Consider the following 25,767-nt stretch of genomic DNA (forward strand, 5'->3'; position numbering starts at 1 on the left):
GGCAAGCGCATCAAAATCTGGGATGACCGTATCATGGGTAGTGATCCCCTATCTGAAGATCGCTCCCTGGTTCTGTTGAGAGATTGGATGGACAGAGCGGGTCTTAAAACTCTGTGGGACATATCACACTGGGAGAATGGCGATTGGCAGAGTTGGGTAAAACTAGAGGTGCCTCAGAACCTTTCCAGAGACTACGCCATCTTCCGATCCCTCTTAACAGGAAAAGCTCCAATGAACAACAGGAAACCTGACACTCGGGGATGGGGTCCGACCCCTGGGCGCTACTCAGTCACGCAAGGTTATAGACAGATCTCACTGCAACCTCATGTTCCTCCTAATCTGAAACCCTGGCAGGGAATTTGGTTTCGGACAACGATCTCTAAAATAGACTCATTATGCTGGCTTCTTTGTCACCAGAGAATTTTGACTGATGACAGACTTCGGAAAATAGGCTACATGGGGCCATCCCGATGCACGCTATGTGGAGATGATGAAGAAAACGCCTCCCATCTAATGCTCCGCTGTAATTTTACTATTGAACAATGGAAAAAACCCTTAAGCCCATGGAGCGTAGACTTCGCCCTCCCTAATTGCTGCTCTGACTTGTTTTCAAATTGGAAGTTAAGGTACGCGGGTGGCACTCCTCAGGACGCTCACATCAAAGAAGCCTGGCTCACCCTTCCTAAATTAATTTACTGGCATATATGGCTGGAAAGAAATCAAAGGATATTCGGGAGAAACCCTGCACAGGCCACAGTTAAGGACAGTGCAGAGCTCCAGGCTTCAGTTGCAGACACTCACAGTTTCGTTTTTGGATTGCGGGTGCGGTGTCGTGGAATAGGGCATCGTTGGTCAACCTTGCTGTCATTGCTGTCGTTTTTTCCTTTTGTTTCACCCAACCATGGTTAATCCAGAAGAACTGGTGGACTTAGACCCGGCTCTGGAAGACATCTTATCTATGTGGGGTAAAGACACATCCGCTAAAAATGTGGAACGGTTTTTTGGGGTTAAAAAGTATACTGGAACGGATTACCCTCCACTGAGGGATTTTCCCCCATTTTTACATCATGGTGGGTCAGTTGATGCTGTGGAAGATTTGGCTCCTAATTAGGGGGTCTTGGGCAGAAATACGGAGGGAGATGCGGCGGAAGGACTGTTAACTGGTGTTACACCTTCGGCGGATAAGGGTAAGTCCATTGTTAGCTGGCTCCCTCCTTCTATAGGCTTAGAAAACTCTGAATCCCTGGGCCGCGCGACCAGTCTCGTTAAGGTTAAATCCTCTGGGGGGTTCCCACCTCTTTCAAGGGCTTCACTGACAAACGGCCTTTGAAATCTTGAAACTCCTCTTTCTGGGGATTGTCAGGGGACCCATGGTCCAAAGGATGGTGTCTTGGGCGTGCCCGGTGCCCCTTTCAGTGGCATTAGCTCTTCAGAAGCCCATGGTGGAACCTTTTCACTTCGTCAGCAATCTCAGCATGTGGAAACACATACAGTGGTTGTGCCTCACAGTGATATAGCTAGGTCGGATTCTCCTGAGGAGTGCGGGGGTATTTAAGGAGTTCTAAGAAAGAAGGGAGAGAAGAGGAAGTCTCAAAAATCGATAGGGTCACAAGATTTGGGGGGAAACCTTGTATTAGGTATGGAAGTATCAATTGATGAAACCCTTACGGTTGCAGACTGTACTATTGTTGGCCGGGCAAGAGGAAAGAAGTTCTCTCCAGAGGACCTTCAGTTATGGGGAGAAGATCGCTTCATTAAGGATACTCCCTTACGTTTTGAGACCCAATGCCTTGTAAAAGGCTGGTTTATGTTCAGATTTGAAGTAAAGGAAGCGGCCGACTGGGTCCTGGAGAAAAATTGGTACATTGGGAACATTCCAGTTCTGATGAAACGCTGGACCCCTCTCTTTGATGCTATTAAGGAAAATACTGAAGTCTTCCCAGTTTGGGTTCGGGCGCCGGGCCTTCCTTTTTTTCTATGGACAGAGGCCATTTTCAAATCCATTGGGAACAGACTGGGCACTTTCTTGGAGGCGGATATGTCCTTCAGGGAGACAAAGATCAGGGCAACGGCGCGCATCTTGGCAAATGTTGATTTGAGTAAGGGTCTGGCGCAATCGATAACTCTTCAGTATAAGGACTATATCTATGAACAAATTTTGGATTACGAACGCTTGCCATTCCGTTGTCATATTTGTCATGTTCATGGCCACCTTGCCAAGGAGTGCCCACTGCACAGAAGACAGAGGCGATTCAGAAGAACAAATGGACAGAGAACAACCAGAAATTCCCGTGCACAGCCTTTTCAGGAAAAGAATGGCTCGCCGCCTCTGTCCGAGGTCAGTTTGGATTCCGGCGAACCTCGAGACGTGGATTTCTCTGTGGGGATACAGAACTCCGAGGGAGCTCACGTTGAGGACCCCCATCCAGCTGCTGAAGGGAAGGAAGACGACCGGAGCATTTCGACTGAACCAATTTCACCCCGCGAGGCGGACACGGATAAGTGCTCGAATCTTCCTAACTTGTCTCCTCGAAATCATGTTAACTCAGATGTTTCCATGCATGATATTCAATCAGTTTCTGTAGCACATCCTATTAAACAATCTGTGGAAGGGATATCACCAGTACTTGCCCCTGATCTAGAACCTCTTCCAGCGGATTCGGGTTTTCTCAACCTAAAATGTGATAAAAATTGGCCTCCTCTCACTCCCCCGCCTCAATGTGCTCCTTGTCCCTATAACCTCAGATCTATGGGGGCAAAGCCCGAGCAGGATGGGGCTCTGGGCGGCCTTGGTCAGATGCCTTCTACTGGTTTGATCAAGGGCAAGCGGGGTAGAAAATCAGAGCTTTCAAAAGCTAAGATAAAAGCAAAAATCGATGTGGCGGATGGGAAGCAATACACTTTTCCTGGGGTACTTAGAGCAGTGCAGACCCCTAAACATGTTAAAAAATGATCTTTTCTTCTTGGAATTGCAGGGGCTTAGCCAGCAAGCCCAAGAAACTGGCGTTAAGGGAATGGCTTCAAACCTCAAAATCAGACATCCTTTTCCTACAAGAAACTCTGGGGAAAGGTCAAGAGGTGGAAACGGTGCTAAAAACATTGCTACCAGGTTGGTCCTTCTCTGCTATTGATTCCTCAGGCCACTCGGGGGGCCTAGCCATAGGCTATAGAGAAGGGAAAATAAAGTGTTTAAACATATGGGGATTGAAGAATGTTATGGGAATGGAAGTAGTTTGCCCAGATTTTCCTACTTCCTTTCAGGTTGTTAATATTTATGGCTCATGTCAAGGGAGGGAACATTTCTGGACAGATTTGTTGTCAAAATCTGTGATGAACGATCCCTTGATGGTTGTGGGTGGGGACCTCAATTTTTCATTGGGTAGAGCAGAGGCATGGGGTCCCTCAGCCAGGGAGGATCCCCTGACGGACTTCTTCTTGCAAGCCCTTACAGATAATAAACTCATCGATCCTATCCCGATTAATTTAAAGCCTACTTGGAGAAACAGGCGAGCCGGGGAGGATAGGATTGCAAAAAGGTTGGATCGGTTTCTGATTTCTGAAGGCTTTATTTCAAGAGTGCCTCTTTTTCGGCAATGGGTTGACGAGATCGGGAACTCTGATCATTTCCCGATTTTTTTGGATCTCTCTTTCCCTCCCCCAAAGCCTCCTGCACCTTTCAAATTTAATTCCTCCTGGCTGCAAGAATCATCTTTCATCAATCTATTTAAATCCACGTGGATCCATCCTGACAGAATTACCAATGATTGTAAGAGTTTCTTATTTATGGAAAATCTGAAGAGATTAAAGAAAGCAACCATCTCTTGGGCAAAAGAAAGACAGAAAAAGCAAAATGAAGATCTGTTAAAAATCAGGGAGGAATTGAAGTCATTGGAAAGCATTGATGCAGATGGGTACTCCTCACAGGCCTCTAAGGACCGAATCCTCTCTCTGGAAAAAGCCCAAAATCAGATTCTTCTAGCAAAGGAAGAGGAATGGAGACTGAAGAGCAGAGCAATATGGCTAAAATCAGGAGATGAAAATACAAGTTTTTTCCATAACTATGCAAAAGGGAGGAAATCTGCTAACACAATTTGGAGCCTAAAAGATGAGGAAGGTAGGGTGGTAAAAACTTTCTCAGAACTTCCGGGATTGGGTCAGAGGCACTTCCAAAGAACCTTTTCTGATTCAGGAGTGGCTACAATAGCTGAGGTTATGAGGACAGCTCAATGTTTTCCTAGTTTCCTGGAGGAGGATGAAGCAGCTGAGCTATCAAGCCCTGTCACCAAGGAGGAGGTTGAGGCAGCAATGAAAAGCATGGGAAAGGACAAAAGCCCTTGTCCGGATGGTTGGACTATTGAACTTTTCCTTCATTTTTTTGATCAGATAGGGTCTGATATCACTAAAGTAGTGGAGGAATCGAGGCTGAAAGGGGAAATATATAAACCTTTTAATTCAACTTTCATCGCTCTGATTCCTAAAAAAGACGAGCCGAAGACCTTTGAAGACTTTAGACCCATATCTCTTTGTAATTGCATCTACAAAATCATCACCAAAGTGATAGCAACCAGACTTGTTCCAATTCTGTCCAGGAATATCTCAATGGAACAATTTGGCTTCTTGGATGGCAGGCAAATACATGAGGCGATCAGTGTCGCCCAAGAGGCCCTTCATAGCATCAAACAAAAGAAGAAGAAAGGGGTGGTCCTTAAAATAGACCTTTCAAAGGCATATGACCGTATCAACTGGCTATATATCAGATTGCTGCTCACTCATTTGGGCTTTAACTACTCTTTCATCAGCTGGATCATGGGATGTATTACAAATGTTAGTTTTGCTGTGCTGATCAACGGAGCGGCATCCCCTTTTTTCAAAAGCCAAAGGGGTCTCAGACAAGGTTGCCCCTTATCCCCTCTCCTTTTCCTGCTTGTGGCAGAAGGGCTTAGTAGACTGATCCACAAAGTCAGAAGGACAAACAAGATAAAAGGTATTGAGGTGGCTATAAACCTCTATATCACCCACCTGCTCTTTGTTGATGATATTCTGCTTTTCTCTAATGGATCTTATGACGAACTTAAGGAATATAAAAATATTATTGATCTATTTATGAAAGCTACAGGAATGCAGATAAACTATGGAAAATCACAAGTGTGTGTTGTAGGATTTAACAGGAGAGAATGCAATACAATGTCCAATCTTTTCCCTTTCCATTTACAGCCCTTGGCCTCTCCTTTTAAATACCTGGGCTTCTGGTTAAAACCGGATGCATACAAAAATGAGGACTGGAATTGGCTCATAGCAAAGATTGAAGCAAGAATATCCCATTGGAGCTTTAGATGGCTTTCGAGAGCAGGAAGAACGACCCTTCTAAAATCTGTCTTATTGGCTATTCCTGTTTATTGGGCTGCTCTTACTTGGATCCCCAAGGGCATAATGGAGAAGATCAGAAGGCTCTGTTGCAGATTTTTATGGGCTGGCTCAAATGAAAAATCAGTTCTCCCTTGGGTGGCATGGGACAAGATTGCCAGACCGAAGGAGTGGGGCGGATGGGGTATCAAGAGACTACCAGAATTCAGCCTTTCATTGGCTGCAAAATCTGGATGGAGACTTATCTCAATGGAAAACCTTTGGACTCGGGTGATCAAAAGAAAATACATTGATCCAACCCCCCTGGAAGATTGGATCAGAAGTCAGGAGAAGAAGTCAAAACAGTCCTCAGTCATATGGAAGGCTACAATTGTTGCTTTCTCAGTGATAGAACAGGGTTTGGCTTGGAAAGTGGGCGATGGGAAAAATGTAAAAATTGGTAGGGATCCTTGGGTTGGATGTAACGAAACTTTTGCCCTCTCCCCTGGCCTCTTGAGACATTTGGGTAGTAGAGGTATTTTCACTCTAAATCAAGTGGAGAAAGTGGGTCAGTCAAACATCTGGGGACAGGCGTGGAAAAGTGCAGAGGACCTTGGATTAAATAATAGATGGCACCCTGAATGGTCCTCATATGTCGACGAACTCCATCGATCCCATGTTAGAATAAATAATGAACAGGACAATCTGATGTGGGCACATGGAAAAACAGGAGTTTATTCTCCAAAGGAGGGTTACTCATTCCTGATGGAGAAGAAAGGATGGTCTGCCGCGGAGTGGTGGTCGAAAAATTTATGGAAGCTAAAATGTCCTATGAAATCCAGGATCTTTCTATGGTGTATGCTAAAGAGGAAAATCCCAACATGGGACACTCTACAGTCCAGATTATTCATAGGGCCTGGTAGATGTCCTCTTTGCAAGGCGAATGAGGAAACGATTAACCATCTTTTCACATCCTGCGCTGTTTCCTTAAAAATCTGGGGAGAGATAACAGCTCTGTTAAAATTAAAAGACCAATGGGGATCCGCTCCATTAGAAGATGCGTGGAAAAATTGGTGGAATAACCACCCTGATGGAAACCTCAGAAACCTCCCCCCAATTTTTTTTCTGGGGTTTATGGCTAGCAAGGAATAACAGCATATTTCAAGACCAGGCCATATCCACATCATCAATTGCATCAAACTGTGTGGCTATATACTCATCTATCCCTCCTCCTGTACCAAAAAATGCTCAAAACCGAAATAGTCCACCAGCTATAAAGGAAGGGCTTCCCTGGGCTTTCTTCGATGGGGCTTCCCAAGAAAACAGGGCAGGTGCTGGAATATGTATCCATTTAAACCACGATCAGTCTTTTAAAGCTTCTGTGGGTCTAGGCCAAGGATCAAATAACTATGCCGAAATGTCTGCATTACGTCTCCTCATGTGCTGGGCTTTAAAAAAGAATATCTTGTCCATACAAATCTTTGGAGACTCCATGAACGTTGTCAAATGGGTTAATGGCAAATCCATGTGTAAAAACCAGATCTTGAAGACTATCCTCGATGATTTAGTGTCTCTAAAATCTCATTTTAACAACTGTTCTATTTGTCATATTTATAGAGAACACAATGCATCTGCAGATCAGCTTTCTAAAAATGGCCTTCAGCAAGCTTTGGGGAGTTGGTCTATAGAAGAACAATGTCAGGGGCAGATTTCCACATCACAGCTGCCTCCATTTGCTCCGCCTCTTTGATGGTCTTTCCAACTACATATTCCAGCTACAGCTCGTTTTTGATTTATGGTCATCCTCTCCCATGGCGTCGTTTTCAGGAAGGCCGCTTAAACTATCACTCACACAGGATGCTGAAGCTGTCTGTTTTTTCCTACAACTTTTCATCCGTAAAAGTTCATATATATTCGTGGCTGTTTTTCCATATCCGAAGGAGATCACATAGTCTTTTTATAAAGGATCATGAAGATGTTTTATGTTGATCCCAGAGAACCAGAACAGTTAAACTATGTTTTTGGCGACGTTTTAGATCCTCTGAATGAGTTTTCTTTTGTGTTTGTAAAGTGGAGGTCGACAATGGGTCCCTCTTTCTCTCAGATCCCAGTTCTTAAAGTTGGTTTAGTCCTAACAGTTTGGATACCGTTTCCTGGTGGTTAGATGAAGACTAACTGAAAAATGTAACTTTTTATACTTTTAATAAAAAGTTCTGGTTTTTTTCTCTGGAAAAAAAAAGAAGAGCGATCTCAAGATTATTTGGGTAAAAGTCAAAAGCCACCTAAAAGACTGTTTAGGAGATCAAATTGATGGGGCAGATCTAAGCGAACAAGAAGCTGTATGGGGCACTTCTCTTGATCTCCATTTCACTGATATTGCCAGGCATTTCTCTCCTCAAAAAAAATGGCAAATTCGCCTTGAGGCTGCAGAATTCTTTGATTTTTGCATCAAGAAGGCAAGAAATACTCTCTTTTTTGACGGGGCAGCAAAAGGTAATCCTGGTATATTCGGTGCATGTGGAGTAGTCAAAAGTGCAGAGGGCAGAACTGAAGTTAGATACGCCTGGGGAGTGGGCTTCAATACCAGCATTCAAGCCGAAGCTTTGGCTCTTCTCCAGGGCCTCAAGCAGCTCATTTCTCTAGGTATCAAAGAGGCAATTGTATTTGGGGACTCCCAAACTATTATAAAGGCCATTGTGGACAATTCTTCTCCTTCAGATTTAAGGTTATCAAGATTGATGAGCAGAATTAGATCCCTGATAAATTCCTTTCAGAGTCTAGAATTTCTTCATGTAAAGAGAGACAACAATAAAGAAGCTGATGTTGAAGCCAACAAAGCGGTTCTCCTCCCTCTCGGAGTTCTTCTAAGAGACGAAGACGAAGGCTGGGATCCCATCCCTTAACTGTCTGTTTAAAATGTTTTACTGTCTTTTATTGGAGCAGTTTGTTTGTATCTGTAAATCAGGAAAGATAGAGAAGATCACTCGAAATATAGTTTACAGAATTCGCAGGCTCACTAGGGGGGAAGCCATTTGGTTCCTAGCCGAGGAGAAATCTGAGCTCTGCCTATTTCTTTGTAACCTGAAATGAGGCATTTCTGCCGAGAATCAATATATCAAACTAACCGTTTCTATCAAAAAAAAAAAACAATAATAATAATAATAATAATAATATTATTATTTTAAATTTATGGTAACAAAATTATTTGGTGTTGGGAGAAATTGTTCTACTAAGGTTTAAGAATGGTCGGTGTTGAAGGGTTTGCAACAATTCTGTTGGGTGTGTGTTATATTCTTTCCTCAACTACCCCACACACAGGGGGGTAACAGGGGGGCGGTAGACCCCTGCACGGGGATCGGGGCAACACCCCGGGAAATTTTTTTTTGGACCCTATATTAGGTGGGCGGACCTACCTATGGTTTTGTGCATGGATTTCGCACATGGTTTTGGGCATGATGGTTCTCTGCCCATGGTATTTTGTAGATCCGGTCAAGAGAACTACAGTTATGTTCTAATCCAGGGTTAATGGATTTGGATTTATGGATGTTGCATGTATATATATGTATTATAACATTGAAAGGAATATAATGAAAAATCAATCTAGTAGTCATGGTTTTGGGATCCAGGGGAAAAACTGTGTATATATGTTTTATGTTTTATTCTCTTGTCATTGTTTATTTTCTACTTTTAAGAATTTGTTTGCAGGTAATTTCTATACGAGGTTAAAACCTACACAATATGGAGCTCATATTTGGAGAGTTTTCTGATACTAGTGAAATAAATCTCAGGGGAATCCTTTTGTTTGCAAGTTTCGAACTCAGATCTTGTTTTCTAGCTTGTGAAAAGGGTACAAGAGAATATGCACATTCCTTAAGAATGCTTTCGACTCATTAATGAAGGATGACAACTTCAGGATCAGAAGCTCCTTAGTGAATATGGAATTTCCAAGGATCCCATGGATTTACATGGTAGCAAGAATTAGAGGTGGATCCAAGGGGTAAAGTACATCCACCTCAACCCCACATGGATCATTTAAACTTTGCTCTAAAAACAGGGCCTCCTTAACCAAACCCCAAAGATCTCTCTAGATTTACATTTTTGGTGGAGCAGTTAGCTGAAACCCCCTCTCTTGAGGTGAAAAATATTGCATCTACTTTCATAGATGTACATTATGAAAAGAAAGTGTTTATCTATTAGTTCAATGGTTTTTGGCATTCTTCATCAACTCTCAAGGAGTGGGTTCACCAAAATTGGTCTCTAGTCGTTGCGGTACATTTTTGCTCAAAAACAAATATTGTTATTTTTTAAGAAGATAGAGGATCAATAAAAGGTTTTTGATCAAGGACCCTAGTTTTGGGGCCAATATGGTCTCTCCCTTGAACCCTGACTTCCCAATTTTAATCCTCTATCTTTGGAAAATCGGGCAACTCTCATATTGGTGAGGTTTTCCAATTTTTCCCTCCGCTTGACACATCAAACTATCTTAGAATATTTGGGAAATTTGTTGGATACTTCATCAAGATTTAATCAGAAAGGATTAAGAAAGTAATTCACATGTTCATTCGTATTTGTGTTGAAGTGGACCTCATTAAAGGTTTGTTGGATAAAATTCCTATTAAATAGGGAAATAGGGTTTATTCCCAACTAGTGGATTATGAAAATATGACATTTCGTTGTAGATCTTGTCATTAGCTCAGACACCTAAAAAAAATTTGTCCATATTCACAAGGCACGTCTTCACACCCTGAAGCCAAGAATAAAAATTGTGGATAGAAATATCCAAAAGGACCAAATGGTTCTAAGTCCACTATGGTTCATAGGTCAAGTAATTCTCATAATTTGAAGACTCCTAATGTCAACATTGTTCTTGCAGACCCATCTCAGACTCATGATATGCCATATCAACCATTAGGTGAGGAAGATCAATTGTCAATTAGTATGGAACAAAATTTAGCCATAATTTTGGCATCTACAAAGAGTGGGAAAAACACACCCACGAATCAGACCATTCAAATAGTGACAAGGATGCCAACAAATATGTCAGATCACTCGACAATGGAAACATCTCAAGAAAAGGAGGTGGTTATGCTAGACAATCCCTTGAGTTGGATAGACGTTCAGAAGAGGAAAGGTAAGAAAGATAATCCAATATATAATCTTAGAGCCTAAGTCTAGGAAAGAAAAAAGTAATGTTGTGTAGTGTGGTTAGGGGAAGATTGATGTATTGTGATGTGATGTAATTCATTTTTGATGGATCAATAGAATTGATAGACTTACAAAAAAATGTAACAAGACAAGACATTACCACATATTTCCTACCGCGCTGAAAAATGCCTCTAATCTAAAAAATAATTGATAAAAATAAAAATTTATAAAACCAATTTAAAATTGTTAAATATTTGTAATATAGTAATAAAAAGTCAATAAAATTTCTAATATAAGATTGTTAATTTTATAAATTCAAAAATAATTGTAAAATAAATAAATTTATAAAAATAGAATGAAAAGTATATATTAAAATTTATTTTTAATATAATTATTTTACTTAAAATAATAAAATATTAAAAAAAACAAACTTTAATTATCTTTTTTCCCTATGTTATCACTCAGGTTGTCCCTTGGCTCCTTAAGGGATACAGCCGAGGTAACCACAAACCAATCTTTGGGCTGCAGGTCCTAGCCTACCTGCAGTCAGAGAGGGCTCTCTCTTTATGATTTAACTTTGTTTTGGTGTAATTTTAGGCTAGTTATGGTGTGCATGGGTTTTGTTTTGATTTTGGTGGGAAGGATGATGTTTTCAAGCAGAGTTGGGATGCATAGAGTGAGAAGTTCAAACCATTGGGCATGGAGTCATGGATTAGGGCTTGCTATTGTTTTTTCTTGGTCACAAGAGGAATACGGAGCAGGATAGCTATACATAGAACAATATCAAGCTGGAATAAAGATGGAATGAAGGTCAGAGATGAAAGGCAACTAAGAATCTTTCATTAGCTAACAGAGAGGGAAGGTGAATGAAAGTCTGTCTAGGAGCAGTCAAGAATTCCTAAATAATAGTCATATGTGAAAGAAACAGGGTAAATATGATCATTTAAGTATGCATATTCATAACCATTTCTGAAGAAAACATATAGAAATAACAAGAACTGAGCATAGAGTGCAGTCAAGCAAAGCCTAAGCTATTCTTCTTTCTTGCTATTTAGATGGTGGCGTAAACATATATAAACTGCAAACAGAGGTAAGAAAACACTTATTGAGCCATGTAGGAGCACATGAATTCCACAGTCACTCTTTGGCCATTAAATAACACAACAGTCAGTTCTATTCTAGCAGTCTTTGATTATAGAGCTCTCAGAATATACAGCGCAAGTCTATAATGAGGATTATCAACCAACAAACCCCAAATACGTTCTATGGGGAGGTAACAAGATACAAAATATTTAGGTGATGACTCTTCAAGCAATAAATTACATCACCAACTCTTGCGAGGGAGTAAGTGAAGCATTAAACACTGCAGTTAATATAGACTTGCGTTGTATACTTTGAGAGCTCTAGAGATTAGATTGGGATTTTCAAAAACAACTGGAGGATCTAGGTCAGGATTTGACCTTCTATAACGAGTTTTCTTCTTTGGAGCCAGCTTCCGAATTTGTTTTTTTTATTTTCTGGGAAATTTCTGATTTAAGGAAGGAACTGATCAAATTTTTTGCACAGCTATCTGTAGCTTAAAACTAGCATGAAGATTGACTGAAGCAGCTTTTATTTAATCCTATAAATGCAAAGCAAGAATAGTTTCAAAGGCTTCCTGGCTGACATTCAGACTTCATCTGTAGTTTTAAGGAATAGACAGCAATTCGAAAAATTCGTTCGTTCCCCAGTGGAGTCGCCAATGATGTTATCACTCAGGTTGTCCCTTGGCTCCTTAAGGGATACGACCGAGGTAACCACAAACCAATCTTTGGGCTGCAGGTCCTAGCCTACCTGCAGTCAGAGAGGGCTCTCTCTTTAGAATTTAGCTTTGTTTTGGGTTTATTTTAGGCTAGTTATGGTGTACATGGGTTTTGTTTTGATTTTGGTGGGAAGGATGACGTTCTCAAGCAGAGTTGGGATGCATAGTGTGAGAAGTTCAAACCATTGGGCATGGAGTCATGGATTAGGGCTTGCTTACATGGGATGGCTTCAATCCACTTGGTAAAGTAATCTGTGGCAGTCAAAATCCACCTATGTTGGCCGGAGGATGAAGGGTGAATTTCACCAATGAAGTCTAGACCCCATTGTTGAAAAGGCTTCTTGGTTGAAATGGGCTTAAGGGGCAAGGGCAACAGCTTTCTCTTGCCTTCAAAAATTTGGCACTTGTGACAAGACATTACAATTTTTTTTACATCAGTAAACAAGGAGGTCCAATAAAATCCAGCCCTTAGGATTTTATCAGCTGTTGATTTCCAATATAAGTGTCGTCCACAGTCACCTGCATGAAATTCCTTGAGGACATTGTCAATTTCATCCAATATTAGGCAATTAAGTAAAATTCCTTCATGATTTTTCCAAAACAAAGAACTATCTATAATACAAAACTTTGATGCTTTCGTTTTCAAGAATCTCTTTCTGGTTCTGGACAACCCTGGAGGAGCTTGCAGGTTTAACAATACAAAACATATGTCAGCATACCACGGGGATTGTAAAAAGGCTTGATTGATCTGTGGAGTCGCCATCTCCTCTTCGTTGTCCAGTTCATTGATGTCAAGGGCTTGGAAATTGGTTTCAATCATCAGTTTGGCTAGCCCTTGTCCTTTTATCAGTTTTGTAGGCTTGATTTCAATGTCATATTCTAAGATATTGGCAATCCATTTGCCCCTTTTGCCTTCAATTCCTTCTTGGGTTAAAATGTCTTTAACCACAGCATTTGGGACATAGGCAATCACATGAGAGTATAAAATGTAGACTCTGAAATCTTTGATGGCCTTTACCAGGGCATAAGCTTGCTTTTCCATAATCTGATATTTTAAGGGAGCATCTCTAAGAGCTTTGCTGAAGAAGGCAATGGGTTTCCCACACCCTTGGTCATCTTTTTGTAATAGGACAGCAGCAATCGTGTGCTTAGATGCAAAGGAAAAAATGATGAAATCTCTATCAAACCTAGGACTTGTGAGGACTGGTGTGTTTGTCAAAGCTCTTTTGATGTCCTCAAAGCCTTGTTTGGCTTCCATGGTCCACTTGACTTTAGAATCTTTCTTTAGCATATTGTTTAATAGTCTTATGAGCTCGGCCAGTTTAGGAATGAATCTTCTCAAAAAGTTAATCTTCCCTAGAAAAGCTTGTAGTTCTTTGATGTTTCTTGGATGAGGCACTTGAAGGATAGCTTGAATTCTGTCCAGGTCGATCCTAATGCCATCTTTTGAGATTATATGACCTAGGAGCTTGCCTTCCTCTAGGCCAAACAGTGATTTCTTTGGATTCAAAGATATGCCATATTTTCTGCAAATTAGAAACACTTGCCTTAAATGTTCTAAGTGTTCTTGGTCTGATTTTGACAAGGCAGTGAGATCATCAAGGTAGACTACTAGGAAATCATGGATTTCTTTGGAAAAGGCTATGTCCATTGCTCTCTGAAAAGTGGCCCCTGCATTTTTAAGCCCAAAAGGCATTTTGACATATTTAAAGGTTCCCCAAGGAGTTGTAAAGGCAGTTTTGTCTTGGTCGTCTGGGTGTACTAAAATCTGATTGAATCCTGAGAACCCATCTAACAATGAAATCCTAGAGGCTCCCACTACCCTTTGTAGGATATGATCCATTTTTGGTAAGGGGTAATGGTCTTTGAGAGATACTTTGTTCAAATTTCTTAGGTCAACACACAGTCTAATTTCTCCCATTTTCTTCCTAGTAGGCACTAGATTTGAGATCCACTCTGAGAACCTGATTGGAGCAATGATTCCTGCTTCATACATGTGTTTAACTTCTTTTTCAATCAAGGGAAGGAGGATGGGATTCACTCTCCTAAGATTTTGTTTAAAATATTTTTGATTCTCTTTCAAAGGTATAGTGTGTTGGATGACTGAAGTATCATAGGACTTGAGGTCCTCATAACTCCAGGCAAAGACATCTTGGAATTCTATAAACAAGTCAATGTATTTCAATTTATGATCAGCAGGCAAGGCTTTGGAGAGTTTTACCATTTTCGGATGTTCTGTGGTTCCAATGTTGCAGTCCTCAATTTCAGCATTCAGTGGTTGCATTTTTGGCTTCCTTGAGATATCATTTGAATTGAATAAATCCTCCAAAGGGGTTAAACTTATGGGCAGAAAATTGTCTTTTAGATCAATTACTTCAGCTTCTGCTTCAGCTATTTCATCAAAATTTGTTTGCTTCAGCTCCTGTACATTGCTGTGATCAAAAGTAGTTGGATGCAGCATCAAATTTGTTGTTTCAGCTGATATGTTTTGTTCAATTTTGTGCTTTTGTTCTTGGTCGTCCATAGTGCTTGTATCAATGTTCATGTTGGAGAATTCCTCTTTCAAAGTGAGGAAGTTATTTATCTGTGTATCATTTTCAAAGATCTGCCAATTTTTAACATTATCAGGGACAGCAGGTCTATGTTTGATTTCGGCAGTGAAACGGTGGTTGGGTTCTAAAGGTAGCTTGCAAGTGCTGGCAAAGGTTGCCAAGCTATGTGCATGTAGATTGAGCTTTCTGGAAATTTTAGTTAACTGAGATTCTGAGAAGGTGTCAAGTATTTGAATGGCTACCCCTCTGTAAGCCCTCAACCTAAGATCATTTGTGACAAAATTTCCCTTCATCTGTTGTATGATCAGATATGAATCCCCTAAAATTGAGACTTTGGTTGCACCTAGGTTTTTGATGAGTTTGAGACCTAACAAGAGGGCTTCGTACTTGGCCATATTATTTGTGCATCTGAAGTTTAATCTGTATGCATGACCTTCAGCCTGGTCATTTTGCATGTTGTGTACCCAGACCCCTGCCCCTGCTCCTAATTTGTTGACTGAGCCATCAAACTCTAAATACCATAAGGTTTCATGGTCAAGGTTTGCATTGAGAGTTTTAGAAAGTTGCACCATGGGCAGATTGGGTTCTTGTAAGTCATTTGATGTATCATTCTCCTTTGTTGTATCAATCATATCAACAATTTTTTGATTTTGAGCAGCAGATTGTTCATTCAAACCCTCTGTCTGTGCTGCTACTAGTAATTTGGCATCAGTTTTGGTACACATATCAGCATTATATAAGATGAATGAGTCCATATCAGAATGTATTGAGTAGATGGGGAAGTTTTGGGGCTTTTCTTGACTACTCACCACGTATTTCATTAGTGTTTCTCGGTATAATCTCTTTGGTTGCCCAAAGACTGAAATAGTGGCATAGGACATGTCTAGTTGCAAGGATCCTTGGAGTTTGGCCCCCCATGATCTGGATAAAAGCATACCATATTTGGGTGGAATATCAGCTACCACCACATCCATCAAAATTGTTTTGGTTGGGTATTGGACCAGGGAAACACACAAATCTTTAATTAGTCCTAGACACCTAACTTGGCTTGAATCAAATGAGAACAAATCTTTATATGGTCTTGTGATATCTAGGTCTAGTTTTTCCATCACAGATTTGGGCATCAGGTTATGTGAGGCCCCGGAATCAAACATTGCATTGTGTAACACCTTGTCATGAATGTTCAAGCTGACATAAAATGGTGGAACTCCTCCATTTGATGTCTTTTCGTTAACCTCGGGACCAAACAGTAATTCAGGTTGGTCATCTAGAACATTCACAGCATCCCTATTGTTTGATATTTGGAGTGACCTATTGATTTGTTGTCTTCACACTTCATGTTTGGCCAATTTAGAAAGAGGAACAGCTATCTTCAGCTTACCTATTTCTGTTTCCAAGTTGAAGGGTTTCTCTATCTGAGTCTTTGTATTATGGGCAGTAGATTTTTCCTTTTCAGCTAAATTTTCCGTGACCTTTTCTTCATCATGGGTATGATTTTGAGTTGAATCTGTTTTGAATTTATTTTCAGGAATGTTGTTTGAACTTGCTTTTGAGAGGAGGGATGAGGATGGCTGATTTTTAGAGGGTTGTTCATCTGATATATCCTCCACAGTGACTTCTCTTGGGTGTAGGTCTATTTTATCAGAGAATTCTGTGAGAACAGCTTTATCTTTTACTTTCTTTGGTTGTTTAGCATCCTTTGGTTTGCTATTTTCAGGCACATCTATGGTTCTGCTCCGCAATTTGTACTGTTTATGTACCTCATAAACTGTTGCATCATATCCTTCCCTAAAGTCAAATGACTCTCCTGATTTGGTTTGAAATTGGTTGCAATTATGGGCCTCTTGATCCTCTTGTGTTAAAAAGACTTGGTGTTCACTGTCCAAAACCCATTAAATTGATGCGAGGGTCCTCTGTTGATTCACTAGATGTTGAGGCCTCGGCATAATTTTCTTGAAAAGGAGGTCTGATTTTCTGATCAGGACTAGCCCTTCCAACATTTGGATTTTGATTCTTTCTAAAGTTTGGGTTTCTAGCAGCACTTGGTTGACCTTCCCATGATGATTTTCTCTCGATGGTTTCCACCCTATCCCCAAGTCTGTCCATACCTTTGATGATTACATCCAATTTTTGTTCAAATGCTGAAGGTTCTTCTTTAAAAGTAGTTATTCTCTCAGCTCTTTCCCGATTTCTTTTAGCAATAAGGTTTTCCTCTACACTAACAACAATGTTTTGCATGTCTGCTAAGGTTGGCAGGGCTCTTTCCCTCAGTTGATATGCCATGTCAGAATCAAATCCATCGGGGAATTTGATTAAGGCTAAGTCAGGTGGAGGTCTAAGGTTTTGAGGGATGGCATTGTAAACATTGTTGAATCTTGCACAGTAATCTAGGACAGTTTCTTGTGGGCCTCTTTTTATGGTGTCATACTCAGATAGAATGTGCAGTGGATCTTTTTTCTTTTCCCATAGAAATGAGTCATATCAGCATTACCGAATTGCCGGAAGTATTCCAAGGCAAATACCCTATCTAAGTTTTTGGTATAAAAATGATTATAAAAACGATTTTAATCAAAATCAATAGATGAAAAAACTTCTAATATTTTTTATTAACATTAAATTAAATGTTTGTGTTTTTATCATTTTATATTGAGTTTGGGTTAAGATCTTGATTTCATGTGTGGAATATATAGAATATATATATATATATATATATATATATATATATATATATATATATATATATATATATATATATATGTTTTGGTTTATTATATCATAGGTTCGAAGCTATTACATTAACGCTCATTATTTCATTTACGGGAATTGAATATGAATGAAGAAGATCCCAAACATTCCTCTGTAGTACATATAATAAACTCAATTAACACAAAAGAGAATGTGTAATTATTAGGATAAAAGTTTGAATTGTGTTTAATTGTTATAAATCAATACATTATTAAAAACATTTATATTACAATTTTTTTTAAATCAATTTTAATATTTATATAGTTTGCATATGTGAAAAGAAATTGTCTCACAATTTTTAGATATTATTTTACCTACAATAGGCAGCACATAACACATCAAGTTTTGCATTGGCTGGTTATTAATCTATTTTTGACCAAAAAAAAATTGGAAGCTATGCAATAGTTTAACTTTATAAATTAAATTTTATTATTATTTAATATCATTTAAATTCAGTGTTCTCTCAATTGATTGGTCCCATTCGAAGTATTTTTTCTCGTTGACATATCAACAGGTTTTGGGTGAGAGATCGATCCTGCGACGGAACCATGGCGAATACAGGGAGTCAGATTGCAAAGGACACAGAGAGAAAATAGTCTGGAGATGGCAAGCCTACGAAGGAGTATGTCAACCGCAGCATTGAAGAGAAGAATGGATTTCCGAGCCGTTTGGAGGGGATTAAGCACTGTAGGGACAACTTCTGTACCGAGGGCCGAAGGGCTGCCACTCCCTCCAGATTTTCTGCTCGTAGTGCTCAAGATATCGCAATAACGCCGCATCATTCCACCTCTGTTCCATGCAAGAGCCGTGTGGCAACCGAAGAAGGATAGAACACGAAGGAGATGGACAAGGGTTACAATCACAACACTAGATTGGTTAGCCAAAATGCCATTGGCTCTGAGGCCTAGGACAACCTATCTTTCTTGTACCTTCACCATAAAACAGAGCCTGACATCGCTGCCCCTGCATGGCTATTGCATGGATCCGGGTTGATCCTTCTCACCATGGAAGGGAGATTTAACCTTAGATCTGCCATTAATCTAGTAGATCTGGCACTCAACAAACAGAATGGCCCACACCAAAACTAGATTTGGAGGCCTGCGCACACCAAGTCACCTTTCTGCCCCAGATCACAGTCCCAAAGCGCAGAGGAAGGTAAAATATGGGTAGTGCTGTCAGGAGCTTGGAAACCCCAATACTATGCCAACCCTCAAAGATCATGTGCCAAATCTGACAAAAATGGATCTCAAATACCCCAAAGGCCTGATAAGCAAGCAGCTCGGCAGCGGTTTAGTAGGCTAGAACAGGATCTGGGGGCATGCAACCATCAAGACGCCTCTCTGCCCTGAATCCCTGGCCATAAACGTAGAAGAATGCCAGATAGGAAAACAGAACGACGGTAAGCTGGGGTTTTGGAGCAGGATGAACCGGGCAACAAATCAGGGTCATTCTCAGTCAGATTCATACCTTAGAGAGGCAGATCTCACACAGTTCTTCATCAAAACACTAGAAGGTAGGCACTATTGCTTGAGGTTATGGAAGGGCAGCAAGATCCAGGACCTATGGCATAAAATACAAAACCTCCTCAGCATACCAAAACATGTACAAAATCTTATCTACATGGGACACAGCTTATAGGATAACTACACCCTTCAGGATTACAACATAACCACAGACTCGACCATCATCATCAACCTCCGTGTGCATGGTGGATGTTCTGGAACCAGCTCAAAGAACACAGGATCTTTCAAGGATGTAGTCAAAGGTAAAGGGAAAGTGCAGACCAAACCAGTAACAACGCCTGAGCTTCCCGGGCCCTACATTGTAGAACAAAAAACTGAGAACCCTGCTCTCACCATTGCAATGCCTGAGGTAAATGCTTTGTATACAGATCTTTATTCCCATTCAGTTATCTATAGATTTAACGGATTTTGGCCTAAATCTGATGTGCTACACCACTGGATACACACTACATGGACACCAAACTGTGAAATATACTTATGCCCCAAGGGGTTTTTCATAGTAAGGTTCAACTCAAAACAGGAAAAGGAGCACATCCTCAACAAGGGACCATGGTTCTGGGGCAGCGCAGGGCTCTTCATGACCCCTTGGTTTCCATATTTCGATGCCAACACAATGGTGGTATCAAATATGCCAGTTTGGATTAGGTTGCACAACCTTCCATTACACTTCTGGCACCACAAGGTTTTAATTGCTATAGGGAACACTTTGGGAAAATTTATAAAGACTGATGGAGACAGACTCACAAGGGTAATATTTACATTTGCCAGAATTTTTGTTGAAGTAGAAATCAGTCAGGGACTACCATAAAGTATAACACTAAACTTCAATAATACACAATGGATTCAATCTTTGGATTATGAAAATACAGCATTTTGATGTCATGGATGTCTACAAATAGGCCACCTTCTTAGTGCTTGTCCACAGGCAAGCCACCTCCCCAAATGGAACAAGAAGCAACAGAGGAAGCCTAAAGGCTGGCAACATACAGATCCATTGGATGAAGAAGAAGACACAGCAGAGACTGCAGATTTCAAAGCAGAAATGGATGAACAAAAAGTCCAGAACAGCACACTAATGAAAGAGGAAGCCCCCAGCAACCCTTTGCAGCAACAAGCCACCCAGACAACAGGAGAGGAAATATTCGGCAACAAGAGAACTCATGGATTAGAAGGATCTGAGTCGGACAAGGACTCTCCCATAACTATAACAGAAAATCAGCTCTCCATTGTAACTGCTACCCCCAACACTGGAGGATGGTGAAAGGTGGAGAAAAAGAAAGGGAGAAAAGAATAGCATTTTTACTTTTTTATTTTTTATTTTTTTTGGTTTCTGTGAAAACAGGAACAGACCATATGCATATGCTCTTTAGCATCTACAAAATGTAATTTTGTCTTGTGAATAAAATTACGACTTTTTCCACGAGAAAAAAATTGGTTCCATTCGTTTACGTCTTATTTTGTAATGATGGTCTACTACAAGGATTTCATATCAATGTATGTGGACGTTATCCCGAGTGGTTGGGATGGTGCATTAATGACCTCCCCACCCAGGTTTGAATCACGATTTATACATGAAGGGTTGTTGTCTGTTGACACAACGATTATAATGATAATGAAATGATGATGTAATATATGTGTTTCTTCCCAGGGGTCGCTCCCCTTTAAAAAAAAGATGGTCGCGGGGATGGCACTGCAATGCCGCTAGTAATTTTCTTGTTTATTTTGTAATGATCGTAAGAATCTGACATACAACGATTATAATGATAATGTAATGATGTTGTAATATATGTGTTTCTTCCCAGGGGTCACTCCCCTTTAAAAAAAGATGGTCGCAAGGATGGCACTGCAATGCCGCTAATAAATTTCTTGTTTATTTTGTAATGATCTGATCACAAGAATCTGACCTACAAAAAATTGTAACACATTTCATGAAGTCTGACCTACTAAAAGTTGATTACATGTATACAATTAAATCAATTTGGTTGTATAATAAAATCGTTATATACCATTTCAATTCAATGGGTCTAGTTCAATTCAAACTCTGGCACATGGTTAGTTAGGATGCCACTTTGTCACTCACACCTCATAACTACAAATTGTCATATGATTATCGTTGTGCATAATGGTTTCATCCTTTCACTTTCCATTTCTAGGACCACATATCTTTTGTCGCGGCTGAAACAATAAATTTGATATATATTTGAGTACACGACAAAGTTTCTAAAAATATAGTTCGTCTTTACAATAATTTTAAGGTCAAATCTCAAAAAAACTCAAACAACTTAAAACGTAATTTTTTTATTATTTTTTTTTAGTTTTTATGGTTTCCATTATATTTTAATTCAATTTATTTTAAATTTAATAAAAAAATATTAATATTATAAATTTAAACTATATAATTTTAAACACTATATATATATATATATATAAATTATTCTATAAATAAATGTATAAATGTACATAATTAAATTGATTTTATTTAAAATAAAAATTAAATTCAAAATGATTATATTTTTTTGTTATTTAAAATACATTAATGGTATTAGTTTAGAATGGTTTTATTTTGTATGACAATATTTAAAATCATTTGTGTTTTTATGGTTGAGAGGATTTAAAAGATCAGATTCTAGATTTAAATGGAGAAATTATGACTATGGTTCAGAGGATCCAAAAAGTAAGATTTCAGATTTAAATAGAGCAATTATGACTATGGTTGAGAGGATCCAAAAAGTAAAATTCTAAATTTAAATGGAGAATATATGACTTTATTAATTCAATTATTGAATTTAGGCTTTTGTGATCCATATCAAAATTTTGAAGATTCTTCAACGAAAATCACATAGAGATACTTTTGTCGAAGCTTTTCGAACCAACCAGTGTGGTTCATCGTCACGACAAGTTGAATGAGCAGATCTCGTTTTGCACATTAAATAGATAGGGCAGAATATCCAGTGACCCAATTTTCTAGACAAGGTAAGGTAACGGCCAAAATGACAACAACTAAATTTGACCCGGAAACGGCTAGTTTGACTTTGATCAGGGGTAAAAACTTTATTTAAATAAGTTAATAAAGTTATAAATGTAAGTGGACCATTATAAATATATATTAGAATTAATATATTATCATAAAATAAATTAATTTCAAAAGGTTATTATAAATATTAAAAATAGAGTGATCTGTAAATAGTTAATTAAATTTTAATATAAGAAGAGACATATATAAATATATATTAAAATAAATTAACTTAAAATTGTTAGAATAAGTTAAACACAAAAAAATACATTAATTTAAAATTGTTAGATATCAAAGTTCTTATATAAATATTAGTTAGTTATAAAAATAGAGTAATAGTTAATTATATTTTAATTAAAATATAAGTTAAAGGAATTAAAATAAAATTAATTTTATATTCATAGTCAAAGAGTTTTTAGAAATATAAATATCAAGTGTCAGAAAAATATTAGAAATTAATTAATAGTCTATTGAATTGAGGCTTATGTGATCCATAACATATATTAAGTAGAATTTCGGCGTAAATCACATGAAGAAAACCTTTGTCGAGACGTTTTGAACTAGTATATTAGTTTTAAATAATTATAAAATAGATTAATTTTAAATTAATTTCATAAATTAATTATAAAATAAATTAAGTTTAAATTAATCATTTTTTTATTTATTGATTTATTTATAATGTTAGAAAAATATTTTAATATATTTTTTATAAATTAGAATACAATTAATTTTATATTCATAGTCAAAGAGTTTTTAGAAAAATAAATATCAAGTGTTAAAAAATATTACAATATTAGAAATTAATTAATAATCAATTTAAATAGTATATTAATTAATTATAAAATAGATTAATTTTAATTTAATTGAAGGATCATTCTAAAAGACAACATTAATAACAAAACAAACAAACACAAAATAGTATGCAAAACAATAGTAATGAGAGTCATAAACATTAATTTTTAGTATGCTTCCTCTCTTCTTATCTTATTATGTAATAGTTTGGTTTAGTTAATACATTGTACTATCAAATCTTTATTTTTATTGTTTTTCATTTTCATTTAACTATATTTAAACTAAATAAAAAATACTAACTACTATATAACGCTAGTTTTATATAAAAATATTTTATATATATAGATAGATATACATATATATATATATATAACTTTTATTTTTTTATTTTTTTATTTTTTTAAGACTAATTTCTATTAATATATATAATATATTACTAATATTATTAATATATTAATATCAAGACTATATTATTAATATATATTTAATAAACAATTAAATAAATAAATTACCTATATTAAGACTAGATTATTAATATATAATAATAAATAATTAAATTAAATTAAATAAATTACCTTTTTTAACTAACCATTTAAATTATTTTATTTATTTATATATTTGTAACCCTAACTTTATGATTTTAATTAAAATATATATATCTATATATATATATATATATATATATATGAGATTATTAATAAATAAATTACTTTTATTCTAGTCCCTAACAACCTATTATTATTAATATATATATATATATATATATATATATATATATAATATTAACAATAATTATTAAACAATTTAAATAAATAAGTAAATTATCTTTTTAAACTAACCACTAAAAGTATTTTATTTATTATTTTTTAATCCTAACTTTTATCTTAATAACCTAATATTATAACTTATATATATATATATATATATAAGAAATAGCAAAACCAATCCATGGTATGACAAAGATTGTAAAAGTGCGAGGAGAGCAATTAAGGAAGTTGTTGATGATTCTCTTAAAATGGACAAGATAAAAATATACAAAGCCCTAACTAAAAGGAAAAAGAGCCAGTACATTCGTCAAAGACAGGAGAACCTCTTACACCTCTCTAAGGTAGCTCCTAAGAAATTTTGGAGGCAGATTCTGACTAGGAAGACTAAGGATAATAATAAAAGTGCTCTTCACGATTGGAATTCTTATCTTAATAAGCTTTATGAATCTCCAAATGTCATGGATAATTTGGAAACCCTACTCACAATGAAAGAAGTTTTCTCTTTAGAAGACATTAAGTTTGGGGTTAATCACCTCGCTAATGGGAAGGCTAAGGACATTGAAGGTTACCAGGCGGAAATCTTAAAAATTGGAGGTCATGTCCTCATCCCCCACATCCACAAGCTTTTCAATCAAGCAGTCAAGCAAGGGTTCCCTAAACCTTGGACTGAGAGCCTCATTATCCCTATTTTTAAAAGTGGGGATACAAATAACCCCTCTAATTATCGGACAATTATGATCAGCCCTCTCTTAGGCAAGTTGTATGGTAGTATTCTGGAAAAGAAGTTAAGCATATGGCTTGAGAGTGAAGGTAAGCGGGCTAAAGGCCAAGCAGGTTTCAGAAGGCATCACTCAACAACAGGCCACCTTGTTACGCTTAGGATCATTGCGAAGGAATGTCGTAATGATAAATCCATTTTATTTTGTTGCTTTGTGGACTTTAGAAAGGCTTTCGATACGGTTCCTAGATACAACCTTTGGAATAGGTTAGAAGAGCTAAAGGTTCCTCTTGAGTTGAGAGCTGCTGCTATAAGGTTATACGAGAATGTAATTTCCAAGCTAAAGAGCAATGAGGGGTGGTCGAAAGATATTAAGTGTAACATCAGAGTTAAACAAGGTTGTCCCCTTTCCCCTACCCTATTTGGCATTTACATCGATAAACTCGAAGGCTACTTAGAGGAAGCAGGATGTGATGGCATGATCTTAGATGGGATAGTCGTTATCCTTCTTCTCTATGCTAACGATATTGTTCTTTTGGCAAGGTGCCCTTCTGATCTTGATAAGCAACTCAAGCTTCTTAAGGATTTCTGCTCTACCATGGGTATGACTGTTAACACTGACAAAACAAAAGTTATGATTATCAAATCCAAGAAGGACACTTACGCTAATTTTATGTATGACAATAATAACTTGGAGGAAGTGTATTCTTACAAGTACCTAGGAATTGATATCCATCACAAGCTTAACTGGAACCATAGCATTGAGAAAAGGATTAATTGGGGGTGGAAAGCTTATTTTGGTCTTGAAAATAATTGTAAAACAGCAAACCTCGTAATGTGGGATAAAAAGAAGTTCCTCTTTGAAACTTTAGTCACTCCTGTTATCTTATATGGCTGTGAGGTTTGGGGTTGCAGCATCTCCAGAGAATCATGGAGAAAGATTGAGAAAATCCAGAAGAATTTTATAACTTATAACCTGAAAATTAAAAGTAATACACCCTATCCTATTCTCCTTATAGAAGCAGGTCTTTCCCCTATTGAGAGCCTAGCTATGCTTAGGTTTCTGTTGTACAAGCACAAGCTCAACAACATAGACAATCATAGACTTCCTAAGCTAGCTTTAAATTCTAGCCAAAACCACCTAAGGCTCAATCGAGGATGGCATAAAGACACAAGGGCCTGGTTAAACTATTGGGAGATCAATGAGAATGATGCATTGCAAAATATAAGTAACATTAAAGATATTGTTCCTTCTAAGTTCAAAGAAAAATTGTGGTGTGAGAAAGATTTAGCGTCCAAAAGAAAATTAAGTTATTATAAGAAGGTCATCAACTCCACCCTTGAAGATCAAAAGTATCTCTCTATTTT

The 25,767-nt window shown here is 37.8% G+C and overlaps 1 protein-coding gene across 1 annotated transcript; it reads left to right on the forward strand.

Moving 5' to 3' along the window:
* Positions 1 to 1,639: 1,639 nt before the first annotated feature.
* On the forward strand, positions 1,640 to 20,370 carry LOC149233095 (uncharacterized). Its single transcript, XM_089382093.1, has 5 exons — positions 1,640 to 2,892; positions 2,976 to 6,125; positions 7,727 to 8,068; positions 19,314 to 19,458; positions 20,035 to 20,370. The coding sequence occupies exons 1-5, from the start codon at positions 1,640 to 1,642 to the stop codon at positions 20,368 to 20,370; spliced, it is 5,226 nt and encodes a 1,741-aa protein (XP_089238219.1).
* The last annotated feature ends 5,397 nt before the right edge of the window (positions 20,371 to 25,767 follow it).

Source organism: Pinus tabuliformis, chromosome J (assembly GCF_031772625.1).
Source record: "Pinus tabuliformis cultivar Carrire ecotype Pingquan chromosome J, CPIR1, whole genome shotgun sequence".
Lineage (NCBI taxonomy): Eukaryota > Viridiplantae > Streptophyta > Pinopsida > Pinales > Pinaceae > Pinus > Pinus tabuliformis.

Coding starts and splice junctions, on each gene's coding strand:
- LOC149233095 (XM_089382093.1), top strand. CDS start 1,640: ATGGAAGTATCAATTGATGAAACCCTTACGGTTGCAGACTGTACTATT. Junction 2,893..2,975: donor ATCGATGTGGCGGATGGGAA/GCAATACACTTT, acceptor TTGGAATTGCAG/GGGCTTAGCCAGCAAGCCCA. Junction 8,069..19,313: donor TCTTCTCCTTCAGATTTAAG/GTTATCAAGATT, acceptor TTCTGGAACCAG/CTCAAAGAACACAGGATCTT.